Source organism: Sebastes umbrosus, chromosome 15 (assembly GCF_015220745.1).
Source record: "Sebastes umbrosus isolate fSebUmb1 chromosome 15, fSebUmb1.pri, whole genome shotgun sequence".
Taxonomy (NCBI): Eukaryota; Metazoa; Chordata; class Actinopteri; order Perciformes; family Sebastidae; genus Sebastes; species Sebastes umbrosus.
The window spans coordinates 12,898,787-12,912,773 of NC_051283.1; the positions used below are offsets into that span (position 1 = coordinate 12,898,787).

At 39.8% G+C, this 13,987-nt stretch overlaps 1 protein-coding gene across 2 annotated transcripts in view; it reads left to right on the forward strand.

Moving 5' to 3' along the window:
• Positions 1–13,987, forward strand: part of col9a2 (procollagen, type IX, alpha 2) — a 150,834-nt gene that overhangs the window by 119,833 nt on the left and 17,014 nt on the right. For both annotated transcript variants that reach the window (XM_037795526.1, XM_037795525.1), the window contains exons 3-8: positions 6,614–6,989; positions 8,197–8,271; positions 9,854–9,889; positions 10,001–10,063; positions 12,142–12,195; positions 12,425–12,460. In XM_037795526.1, the coding sequence (XP_037651454.1) occupies positions 6,918–6,989; positions 8,197–8,271; positions 9,854–9,889; positions 10,001–10,063; positions 12,142–12,195; positions 12,425–12,460 (336 nt within the window). In that variant the 5' untranslated portion in view covers positions 6,614–6,917. The remainder of the gene's footprint in view (positions 1–6,613; positions 6,990–8,196; positions 8,272–9,853; positions 9,890–10,000; positions 10,064–12,141; positions 12,196–12,424; positions 12,461–13,987) is intronic.

The following is a 13,987-nucleotide window of genomic DNA, read 5'->3' on the forward strand; positions in this document are numbered from 1 at the left end:
TGCACCCTTCCTGTCCCACATACATATATTTGAAACTGAGCAGATACAGCTGAAACCTGCTGTATCCCTTTTAAGTCATTCTTTCGGATCACCCAGGGGGACACAGATCTGGACTTGTTCACGACCATTGTTTGGTTGTCTTAGCTCATTTCGGGTTCACTGCTTTTTGAGGCGATATTGGCCAGCACTCCATTGTGGATTTATAATGATTTATTTTGCATTCTGTCAATGCGATGACAGTTTTCTCTGCTGTGCGGTTGTCAGACTAACACACACAACATTTTTCACTCATTTTTTTTCTAGAGGAGGGTACTGCAGGTCCAAAAACGCCCCCAGCTTATTCTTGTTCTTGGCTGTGTGCAGAAAACAGTGCAGACGGTAATCAGCAGGGTGTTAGTGTTCTGTTATGCTTGAACAGGGCAGAGGGGGAGTAAAGGTTAGCATACTGAGTTTGGCTTCTCTACAGGAGAGTGACAGCACATATTTGTAAGGAATGGGAAAATGGCTGATTTTTTTTAACATTTCAAATTCAGGGCCATGAAAGGATAGGAGGCATTATTTTGCTGTAATCATACTTGCCAGCACTCCCAATTTCTCTGATTTCCTCCCAGGGTCACAATGCTCCAGTATTTCTTAGGGATGTACCGATACTGTATATACTACTCCTATTTTTATACTTCCTTCTATTTAAATGGTTCATATTTTGTTACACTTTGTTTAGCTCTTTTTTTTTTTACTGTGTTAGCTGATGCATCTTGTTTTTTGCACTAATCCCCTTTGCTGCTGTACACTGCAAATTTCCCCACTGCGGGACTAATAAAGGAATATCTTATCTTATCTTACCGGATTGGATATCAAGCCGATACTGACTCAAATAGCTGGATCGGGTATCGGTTACTATGGGGCTGATTTGTTCAATTAAATTCTATGTTTATATACTTTCTACATTATATACTGGAATTTGAAGTTTAAGGTTGTTTGACCAATTTGTTGCCGCATTAAACATTTTTACACTTGAACTGTAATTCCTGTTAAATTTGAAGATTTTTTTTTACCAAGTTGCTGGGGTACGTTTTATTATTTTAATAATAAATAACAATTCAGTCATTTTAAATCTTATGTATTTAGGAAAGCAATGTTTAAGTCAAGCCTGATGTTGTCTTACACATAAAAAGAATGATTCCAGTCATTTCCACACAGTGAGGCATACGTTCTTTAAAAGTCACGAGAATGCTGGAAACAATGTCTCTGAAAACCTTTTCTTTAAAAAAAAGAAGAAAAACAGATTAAGTGACATTCCTGAAACTGTTTGTAACATAAAATAGGTGGTATGAAAATAATTATTACAAAGTAAGTAATAGCTTAGCTCTATCCAAATATCAAAATTGCACCTACCAGCACTTCTAAATATGTAAATTAAATAGCTTTAGAGGTGTTGGTTGGTGGAAGTTGTAACCGCTTGATGAAATCCAGGCTAGCAGTTTCCGCCGGCTTCCAGTCTTTAAGATAAGCTAACCATCTTCTAGCTCTAGCTTTAGCATACAGACATGAGATTGGTATCAATCTCCTCATGCCAATAAAGTGAATAAGTGTAGCCAAATTCCCAAAATATCGACACTACTCCTTTAAGTGCCATATATAAGAGTGTATCTGCTGAAAATGTAAAACACGTGGCAGCATAAGTCCTAAAAAAGCCTGAAAACACTACTTAGACATAATCTGCCCTGTTTCCACTTCACATCTGTAAGGCATATATTGTGATAACTTGGATTTACTGTTTGTTATTTATGACGTTTCAAGTTTGGAAATCTCACACTCAAAGCTCAAATAGGATTTAAAGACCGCATAGCTTCATGCCAGACCACCTCCACGGGGCCGATATATTTCACCATGTTCTGTTTGCTGAAAACAGCATTTCATCGCCCGAAAAGTTAAATCAAATTCAAGGGGGGGAGGCTGGGAAACAACTATAATAGTGTATCTAGCTACCATAATAATGTCAAGAGTATGAAATATCCGTTAGGTGTTAGCCAGTGCAAACACATTAAAGCGATAGCAACAATCTGCTGCCTCTCCCCCCCCATACCTTATCTTTGATGGTGGTGGTGGTGGAGCACAGCTCTGGGCTTTGGTCCAACATGAGATGTGTGTTGCCGTGCTTTTGTTGCTTAGAAACACCTCACCTAGCTCAGACTGGGGTCAGTGGCTGCTAAGCGGTGTGATTTTTAAATCCCCAGCAGCAGTCATCGCTTTGTCAGCCTGTGACTCTGGGCCAGTTGTCACCGTGCAGCTGGGTCTCGCCACTACATCAGGTTCAAGTCAGTAAGCGGCTGGCTCGCTGTCCGGGCGGATCTGTAAAAAAAACTCACCGACTTTTTTAAATGCACTTCAAGATGAATGCTTTGAAAGTGTTTTTTTTTGTGCAATAGGTGAAGATTTTTTAACTCTCTTAGGGTTTCGAAGTCATCGAACGAAGAGGAAGGAAAGTCCGACGGCATGTGTGAACATTTATCTCCGTCGCACACGTCATACACACACACACCCTCAAATGAACTGTTAGCTTCATGATGGACAAGCAAATCGCAACCACAAAATGTCTTCATCTGCTGAATTCCCCAATAATTTTACATGTCAAAGAGGCTTTATCCTCAAAACTGACTGGCTGGAGCGATTTTCACATCGAGAGAAATAACCACGAAACTACCCTAATGAATGTGTTTCTACCAGACAGGCTAATATCCTCCGCCTGTATATCATCAGTCTGTCAGTGTGTACCTCTCCTCCCCTCTTGCTCGGACTGTAAACTATGCTTTTTTTTTCTCAATGGAGGACCTGACACTGTACTCTGGCCTCGGGGTCGGCCTCAACCTCCTGCCGGGCCGTTAATGGCCTCCTCTGTTATCACTTCGCCGCTACTCCTCACACCTGCACTCAAGAATAATATTTACCCTGTCTGTCATCATTGTGCGGTGGGCGTGTGTGTTTGTGTGTGTGTCTTCCTGCCTTTGCGTTAGACTTTAATGATGCCTTCCATTCTCCCCCCTTCTCTCAGGCGTCTTATTAGAGAGGGAATGGACACAGCCTTGTCTGTGTGAAACAGATCTTTTTCTCAGGAAAAAGTGGGAGCCAGAGAGAGCCGAATACCAGCACAGAAACCAAAAACCTCCCCGGTCACTCATAACATTTCAATTAAGGCACTGCTTAAATGCATGAGCACGCGTCTGTGTGTATGTGTGTGTGTGTGTGTGTCTGCTCTGTTTGTTTGGTGCGTTTGTGTGGAGGGCCGGATAATAACTGGGTGGTATACGAGGAGGAGGACGTGTGATGATCAGTTATCGGTTGAAATGCGGGTTGCATGTTGCCTCGTGCATCTCCCGATAAGCTGATAAGTATGCTATCAGCTCGCGAAAAAACAAGATGTGATTGCTTTCATTTAGAAAAAGTAACAGTTAAGTCATTTCCTCCTGAGAGTTTAAACATGAGCGGGGGGATAAAGAGACGGGGAGAGAGATTGAGAGGCGACTGAGAGAATCGGGAGAGGCCAATGTTTTCCTTGTCTGTTTTCGAAGTTTTGAGGAGGCTGGGGAATCGTTTATAATGAGAAAGACAACAACTGGATGATGATTCTTTTTCAGTTTCCACCCGTGAGAAGATCGGCACAGCCGTTTTTTTTGTGTATGTAGATGCATTTCCATGCATTTGATCTCTCCATTTCCCTGAAATTCAAATAACAATCGGTTCGCTGTGGCATATTTTTTCAACAGCAGAGTAGCACTAGTAGTGAGCCAGGCTCAGTAAGATGCCTGACAGACTGTTTGTTAGCTTATGTTCACTGAAGGTGACCTGGTAGATTGTTTGAAGCCATAGCTTAACATTTAGGGAAATATTTGCTTCCTTGCTGAGAATTTGATTTTGAAGATTGATGCCACTCTCGTATCTATACACGCTAAATATAAAGTTACAACCAGCAGATGGTTAGATTAATTTAGCAAAAAGACAGGAGGCAGGAGGAAATGTCTGCTCAATATGAAACTTGAGGCAAGCGTAAGCCGCTTAGCTTAGTTTAGTTCAGCATACAGACTGAACACATTCAGAAACAGTTAGCCTGACTCTGTCCGAAGGTAAGAAAATGCACTTACCAGCACCTCTAAAGCTCCGAACGGGCACTGCACTAGTAATAGTAAAGATGACATTTTTGGAATAATTTTATAAAGAGAATGTCCTTGCAAGTTTTTGAAGCTTTAAAATCCATGTATCAGTCATTTTTTTTTTTATATATATTTCTTTGATCACTTTCATAGCGCATCGAAGGGTTAATGAGGTCTAAACCAAGCTCTGCCTTGATGTTGCAATTTCTCAACTGCTTAAAGGAAGTGACTCATAAGGATTACAAGAAAATAGTATTTTGTCATTTGGCTTTGCAGAACTTTGCTGACATTGTGACTTTTGAAACATACTTGTAGGAGAAGTGGCATTGAGGCAAAAGACTTCACGGTTCACTAGAGCATGATGAATTAGAAGATCATTAACAGTGCCTGCTCGTGGTCCCCTGCAAAATACAGATTTTGTGCACTCTTTTTTGGATACTGCTACCTACAGTTTATAGTCTCATACATTATCATCATGGCTTTAGAAGTTAGTTAAACCAATTACTCTATTTTAAACAAAAAAAGATTGACTTTAATGTATTGCTTTATATTCTAAGGTGTCATTATGTCAAATACTTTTGCATTTCTTTACTTTCAAACAAACCAACAGCTTTAACTCCTTGTGTGTGCAAAGACTCTTTGCTAAGAAAACTGATGTTGAGGTTGTTGTAAAAAAGTGCAAAAATAGATTAATTATACACAGAACAGCTCAAAACTAGACCATGTTTCTGCATATTTAATTTGAATTATTCAACTTAATGACTATTTACCTCTATTAAAAATATGAGTGTTCACCAGGCAATAGTTCATATTTAATCATTTTGGACAAAGTATGAAAAAGGGCAATAACAATTTTGAGTTAAGAGTGAGATAAATGCAGTGTAAGTGGAAAATGTGCAAAACAAATGCAGTACGGAAGCCACCACTGAGCCGGTTTCCTAATGTATTTAATGGGGTCTGTTGAGATTCCCCGTTGTGTGCAATACATCTCACTTTGCAGATAAATCCATCTCTCCTCAGCATCCTTAGTGCTGTCTTTATCATCCCTGTGGAGAACACATGTATTATCCCCAGTTGGAGCAGTGGAGGCCTCCATACTGTAGCAGTCTGCAGACTGGTATCTGTTAATGTGTATCTGCTGCCATCTAGTGGACACAGAGGTGATTGCTGTGTGTGTGGTGTAATGTAAGGTGTATACCATAGGGGTCACTATGATGTCTTTTTTTCACATTTCCATGAGTTTTGTTTATTCAGCCTCAGAAGGCCACTTTGGATTACTGTGGGAACTAACTTGCTCTTATTAAAATGACCACTAGATGGCAGCAAATGACTTGTTTCTTCAAAACATAAAGAGGGGTGTTGTTGATTAGGTATATTATTTGCTTTCCTTTACTTATGCCTTTATGTCTACAGTTGCACGTTACGTCATTTGGTGACTCCTTCCCCTCCTCCTCCTCCTCCTCCTGCTCCTCCTCCCTGATTAAATCCCTTTAATGTACATTATAGGCTATATCCTCCATGGAGCTTTCTGCTTCCTCTTATCTGTGCAGCTCACATGGGAAAAGTTCGGATTAGGGATGCACCGATCCGACTTTTACAGTCCCGATACCGATACCTGGGTCGATACCGAGTACCGATCTAATACCAGTGTTTAATAAATGAGCTGTATGCCTCACTGTGGCCTCGAAGTGACTGGGATCATTCCTTTATGTGTAAGGCAACATCAGGCTTGATTTAAACATTGCTTTTCTAACTTTGTAAAAACAAAATTTAACAAATAAATACATAGATGTACATTTACTGAATTGTTATGTATTATTAAAATAATAAATCGTATGCCAGCAACTTGGTAAAAAAATCTTTAAAATTAACAGGAATTACAAATCAAGTGTAAACTTTTTAAAGCAGCAACAAGTCGGTCAAAACTTAAACAGGGATTAAAATCCCAGTATATAAAGTATACAAACATAGAATTGAATAGATCGGCCCCATTGTCACCGACATCCGATCCGGTATCGATACAGTATATCCCTTGTTTGGATATATTTACACCACCATGCAAACAAGAGCCTCGAGGTAAGAAAAAAAAAACAACAACAATGTAGCAACACATTTGCAGAAAGAGATGGAAGCAAAGGCAGAAAGTTGTTCAAAAGGCCTGTGTTTAGGTGTTTTTACACAGGTTTCATACATTGGTCCACTTCTTCCCACAGCTTTGGGAGGAGCCTTTTAGCTGCTCAGCCCAATTGACTTCAGAACTCTGCAGAGAAATATGCAAATTGTTCAGAAATCAACCAATCACAGAAGTTTCCCATTGAGGAAATATTCAGAGTTTCCTCCTGCCCCAAATCTACTGAGAAAACCTGAGGTGTTTTAATATACTGTGTGTAACTATATATAGGTGTGTGTGTGTGTGTGTGTTTTCCACACTGTTGATGGGTGTATTTTTCTTCTTCTGCTTTCAGAGGCCGGCTGTGGGGCAGGATTACACCTCTCTCTCTGTCCTCTTCCCACTCCACCACCACCCCTCCTCATCCATCCCCTCTCCACCCTCAGCTCTACTCCTTCCTGCTGAGTGGATTTTTTCGGGGCTGTGCACATAGCGCACCCCCCATCCACCCCTCACCCCCCCCTCTCTTGCCTCTCGGACAGCTTTGCTCCACCAGTTTTCGCTCGGTGCCGGCCTGGAGAGAGGAGTAAGGGAGCGGAAAGAGGAGAGAGAAGAGAGGATTTGGTGAACCGAGGAGAGACAGACAGGGGAGAGGGACGATGGCTGCTCTCTCTGCCTTGCTGAAGACCTGGGTGATACTGCAGACCTTGTGCCTGGCTCTGGCCCAAGTGGTGAGTGGACATGGGGAGGTTGAGACGTGCTCTGCTTCAGGCTTAGCTCCTTTTATTCTGGGGGTTCAGTGGGGTTAAGGGCCTCTACAAAGGGCCAGTGAGTGCTGGATGTCTTGGTTGTCTGTGTGCTGATTGAAGTGATCAAAATGCTGGAGGTTTGAACCAATGCAGGTCTATTTGTGGTGATCATCTGGCTTTATAGCATGCATGTAAAAGAGAGAGAGCTTGAAATGTTTTTTTTCTGCTGTGGAGACAAAATGAAACCGGACTATCTTCTGTGGATTATCATCCTTATCGTGTGTGGACTCTTATCTCTTTTGAAGATGTAACTGAGGAGATACTGTTGAAGGCAGCACCTGGGTTCCCTTTTTTCGGGCCTTAAAGATTTGTATTATTCGGAGAATGAAAGAAAACAACGAAGATTTTTTGTTCATGGCCATGGCAGAGATGGAAATCAGTCGGCATTGACACACATACAAACACAGACACACACATCACACACACTAACTTTGTCCCACTGAGCTTGAAAGCACCTATTCAAACAGACACCTACGTGTTATCTACTGGACGTCTGACAGTGTTCACTCTTAAGGATTATTAATTTTTACATTTTACACATTTGAACAGTTGAAGAATTCAAAGTTGGATTTAAAAATGACTTTTATCACCTGATGGACTGACTGATCCACTGAGATGATATTCAAGGCAGGCTGAGGAGACATTGGGATGGGGGGGGTGATGAGGTGTGAGGTGGGGATTGTAGGGGTAAACAGTGCCAGTCTCATGACCCCTCCTTCCACATTCCTCCTCATCCCTTTGTTTTTACCCGTCTCCTACACCAATTTTATTCAATATTATCCAATGTTTCCATATTTTGGTTCCTTTTTTTGGTGTTTTTTCTTGTGATACTTTAATTACAATGGACAAATTGCAGTAACCTGCCTTGAATTGACCAATTTGATATAGGTCTATCCTTCATCACATGACAAGTTCTTTGAAATTGTTTTACTATTTATTAATTTATGTGTTATTTATATATATATTTTTTACTTTTTAATGTACTCGTACTACCTCTTTAAGTGTCACCATGATATTCCTGCTGATACAGGGTTTTACAGTTTATAATATTGTTGTAATATTTGCACAGTACTATGAGAATTCATTGGGATTTCCTGTTGTTTAAAATGTCTTTCTGCCTGTGTTTCAGAGGGGTCCACCTGGACCTCAGGGCCAGGCCGGCCCAGCAGGCCCATCTGGCACCCCTGGATCAGATGGCATTGATGTGAGTATCCACACAGGTTTGCCCCAGCAGGTTTTGTCACAAAGACCATCATTGTGCTGGAGAAATACCAAACCATGTGCTGCTCTGCAGTACTGGAGTCTTACCAGCAGAGGGCACTGCCAATGAAAACACAGCGGCACAAAAGAGCTCTGTTCCCAGCAGAGAGAGGGGTCTTTGAGAAGGGGACCTTTACCTCAATCCTGAGTTTGTGTCACAGTAATGTGATACATTTGAGATATTCTCAGGGTTAAATACACAACAGGCTGTAGAAATATGTTGGAAGTGGAGGCTGCTGGGCTGGTGGAGCAGGACACAAACGGCCTGTAAAGCCCCCCGGTTTGTTCCATGATCCAGAATCAGATGTGATTTAGATATTTGATTAGTTTAGACCAGCTAATGTGTTGAACTATTAAAGCAAGTCTATGATCTTAACCTTTACTGTATTACCTTCATAATATGAATATGTATTTATGCAGTTAGTATATTAACACCTACCACTGCAAAGAAAAAGAGCATTGTTGTTACCTGGTCCAAACTGGAAGGTGTAGCCTGCCCTCCACTTTCTACACTATGGCTTTCCCCTAGTGGGCCACAGGAAAGGTGGGATGTTAACTTGATGGAGAATCCAGTCTTAGTAGAAACACTTACTAGACTTCATCTAAAGGTTGTTTACACTAGAGGTTCTCCTAATAGGGGAAACAATTTTTCTAAGGACCCCCCTCTTACTCTTTGATGCCATTGGAACTATTTGTATTCTAAGCCTTTTCAACCTAAATACTCTAGACCTATTTCATAATGATAAACAGAAACCCATTTCAATTTGAATCATGTTAACACCTCTTATATAGTTTTAAACAAAGGGTAATTTTTACTCAAATTGCATTAGGACTCAACTTGACAGCATTTATACTTGTCAAGCAATTGATCTTAAAAGCGTTCCGAAAAAAAAAATGAACAGTAGCAAGAACATAGTCCTAATAAATACAGACATTTTACCTGTCTAAAGCTGACTTTCAGTAAGTGCTTCAACTTAAAATAATAATATTAACAATAATAATAATAATAATGCTGGGTGTAATAATCATAATTTCTATTGTCCCAAAGCTAACGTGGGAGAGTAAATGGACACAATATGCTTGTTTTAGTGGTGCAAATGGTTCCCATCTGTAGACATGCAATTTTTAATGATACAGCAACACTGGTTGAGATTTGGAACATGTATGTCTGCCTGGAAGAACCTCTTTTGCAAGGCCAAGATGGCAACATAACATGTCAGTCTAACAGACAAAACAATACTAAACAATGCCACGAAAACAGTCAAGACAAACTTTGATTCACTTTAGTTAAAGGCACCTAATTTATTTGTGTGAGAACCTGTGACAGGGCTTATTAGCAGCTGTCTGCTGTCAGATTTATCAGTGATGAAGGACACTGTGGTGATAGATGGACACAGATATGAGCAAAATTAAAGAGTTTTATGAATGAGGTTTAAAGGCCACGTTATATGCCCCATTCCCATGCTCTGTTACATGAACACATACCAAATCAAAAAGGTTAACATCTCCTCTCTGTCTCTCTGCAGGGAGAAAAAGGACCACCTGGGCCCCCTGGTTCACCAGTAAGTTTTTACTGGACTGTTTGTCACATTTTTATAATACCACAACTTTAAAACGTTGAAACGATTTATCCAGACTTTTGTTTGCGACAATTGTGTGTTTTTTTATTGTAGGGACTAAAGGGAGAGCCGGGAGATTCAGGTCCCGATGGAGCAGCAGGAGAGAACGGCATTGATGTAAGTAAACTGTCTGTTGGTATTTGTTGTGTGTTTGAGTAGAGAGAGAGTGAGAGACTGCAACGACTGCAAGAAAGAGGGAAAAAATGGCTTTGAAAATGCTAATTAAATTAAAAACTGTTTCCCTAAAGAAACATTCTGAGAGGCTTAATGTGAAATCAGCTTGAAAGAGGAAAAAGAAAAAAACTTTGAGCAAACAAATGCGAAAAAAAACAATCCCACAGGAATAGCGAGACCCAGCAACAGTGTAAATGAAACAGGATTTAACAGAAGTTGTTGTGAAAAAACAGACAAATCTTTTTTTTTTTTTTTTTTTTTTTAAATTGAATGTCTCTAAGGATGTTTGGAGCCACAAGTTATTACTATAGTAAAAGTCGAATCTGCAAGAAAAATAGTGAAGCCCTTTTTTAGGATACTTCATCAACATCAAATTAAAGGGATGCTGTGCAATGGGTCAGTGTAGGTCACCATGAATAATATGACAATATGAAAAGCAGAACAATGTTAAAAGATAATAAGACCAAACTTTTAAAGGTACCCTGTAGTACTTTGATGCTTTGATGAGAGGGTCCCTGTGTTGTTTTTATCACTAGTTGCACCTGTACCTGCATGACGTATGACATATACAGCATGAGTTTGGATTGATGTAATGACTAGAGAGGTGTTTTTTTTCCCCCTCAAATTTAGATCGCTTTGCAGATTTGACAGAATATTCCCAACTCAAGGTCCACTTATAGTACTAGCATTTTCCTGAGCTTTCTATAGTGTCACACAGTCCTCATCACCAATGAAGTTTCTTCAGTTTTTCATTAAGAGGAACTGTTTACATGTGAGCTTACTGACTGTTATGATTTCAACCACGGCACATTTAGGACTTGAAAGTGGTAGTTTGTCAAAACAATTAAAACTCCAAAGTCCACTTACTCCATTTTTCGGTAGATTTGGCTTTGCAAATGCTTTATGAGGTAGAAAATGTTTCATAAAGGCACTGTCACACTCCCATTCTATGCGAGGGAAGGGGTGAAAAAACATTCGCATTTGGGTGGAGTACAGCTTTGGAGAACGTTCAGTTCGAAACCTCGCCTGAATTTGCGCATGTGTGACCATGCCCTAAATGATAAGAATGCAACAATGGGTTTTGATGTGAAATGTTGAATGTAAACAAAATTATTTAAAATAAATCTCCATAGAGTACCTTTAAGTCTTTATAAAGTCAGTAAGGTGGGCATAAAAAATGAGTTTATTAAAAAGGTCATCAAAAATGTGTCATTAGCAAAGCATTTTATGTCTCACTGCTTTTTTTTTCCATTTAAAAAGATCTATAATTAAACTAAGGTAATTTAGCTACATAAAGCTACTGTACATTTGCTGAGTTATTTTCAAATTAAAGCATTCAGAAGTTCCCTCTATGTGCTAGCTCCTAATTTTTCTCTGATGTATTGGTTTATTGTCAACACAGGGATTTAGTAATTAAAGCTTATGTCACCATTTCAGTCATTGAAATGTGCTCTGCGGGACTGAATGAAAAGCTTTGTGGACAAATTATGAGGAATTTCCTATCTGATGAGGTTAATATAATGTATGTCAAACCCATTATCCCTTACTGATTTCTATTAAATCTCTAGCAAATGAGGAGTTGGAGGAGTTTAAAATGATCTTATAGCTTTGGGGCTCCTCATTGATTTACCTCATATTGCTTTAATTGTGGTGCAGCTTCAGTCTCGGTTGGAGGTGAATTGAGTGTCAATGCCTCTCGGTCACATGCTAACAGAATCACACACACACACATACTCGCATGCATTCCTCAGAGATTTATCCAGTAATCCGCCCTGGAATCTCAATCTCGGGTTTGTTTCCTAATTACTTGCAAGAACAGTGTCAGCTTCGATCAAATGTGTGATTAGCCCCATTGTAAGGTGAATCCAGGTCCCATGTAGCCTGAGGAAAACACAGTGTGCTAACTGATCATTTCCTATTCAACTTCTTCAATGTTTTTCCTTCCTCACTATTTTGACCTCTATATATACGTATATGTGTAGCATATCAGCCTGTCAACATGTCTTTCTGTCCGTCTCCAGGGTTTGATCGGAGCAAAGGGTGATCGAGGTCCTATTGGGAGCCCTGGGCCGAAGGCAAGTGTTTAAACCTCCACCTGAAAACAGAACAACAAATGCAGTTTCTGTGGAAAAACCTAAACTTTCATATTTCTGGCTCATGTTCCCATCATCTTGTCATAGTGATGATGAGCATGACAATTAAGCCCTGCTTACAAAAGAATAATTATTTGAGTATTTTGTCCTCAATCCATTTGTGCAAGATCCTGGCATGTCACTACTAAAGTTATATTGTTGTTGTCTGTAGGGTCAATCTGGACCAACTGGAGAACCTGGACCTCCTGTAAGTAAACTATTTATTGTCTATCACCTTTTTGCTACCATAAAGTATGATTAGTGAATATCGAATGTGTTTTTAATAAATATCTTATACTGTATGTGGTGGAAAATTACTCTGATTCTTTGCTTAAAGGACCAGTTTGTAAGAGTTAGGGGGCTCTATTAGCAGAAATTAAATATAATATTAATAAGTATGTTTTCCTAAGTGTATAATCATCTGAAAATAAGAATCATTGTGTTTTTCGTTAACTTAGAATGAGCCCGTTTATACTGTATATACGTTACTCGCTCCAGTCGACGCCGTGTTCTCTCTCTCTTGCTTCACCACTCACTTCCCTTGTACACACACTCTCTAAGCACCGACTGTGCTCCAACTGACCTACGCTACTCTTACAACAACTGGCTCTAGAGAGGTTCATACGTGTTTTTTTGCGTCAGCCACCGTAGCTTCTTCTACTAGCTTGGCACCCGCAATCTGCAACCTCACTGCTAGATACTGCCAGATCCTACATACTGCTCCTTTAAGTAAAAGTACCATTAGAACAATGTCAGCACATCATATTAAAAAGTGTCAAAGGTACTGAAAAAAGTGCTGTTTGAGTGACATGTTATTAATGTAATGTAATAATGTTACATTTATTAGATGTTACTGATCTATCAATGCATAAGTAGCATTTTACTGTTGTAGCTGGTCAAGGTGAAGCTAGTTTTAACTACTTTATATACAGTTAGTTTAGTTCAGCGGTTCCCAACCTGGGCGTCGGGTCGAGTCACAAGATGATCTACTGGGTGTCAGAAGAAGAAAACATTCTGCTTTACAGAATTATATTCATTTTTTGGACATTTTTCTAATATTTGCTTTTCTGTGAAATATTTGATAAATTTGCCTTTTTGGGCACTGAACATTTAACATGTATTTAAACAAAACCATTTGAATCGTAGTAGTCTCTGTTTTACGCAACTGCCAACAACTCTTAAGACATATAAGGGCGCTTTCACAACATTTAGTCCGTTTTAATCAAACTCTGTTGCGGTTCAACCCCTGGTGCAGACCAAAACACAGGCTGCTTGCGTTGGCATTTGTTGACATGGACACAGGTAAATGACAGGTTAAGATAAGTGGGAGAGGACTGACTGATGTTTGTTTGACATCTGAGCCAAAGAGAACATACAGAAAAAGTCATTTGAGATAAACTACGCAGAGCCAAAGTGAAAAAAAAACTTTGACAGCAAGATTTCAAAGTCCGCTATTCCCTGTATAGAAGTAGCAGCTCTCGAGACGAAAAAGATAAATTCAATCCTTTATACAGCACCCCTCAGCACATTATGTTATTCATTAGCTTTAATATGCGCACTGTGAAACTGAACCAAACTAAGCTAAATATGAGCCAAAAGTATCAATTTCCCTCTGATTCTGACTCGCCAAACGGACTGCGGCTTGTGAAAGCGCCTTAAAACATGACAAAGAGCTCCAACTAGACACTGCTTTTATTTAAGTGGTCACAAGCCAAAACGGTTGGGAACCACAGGT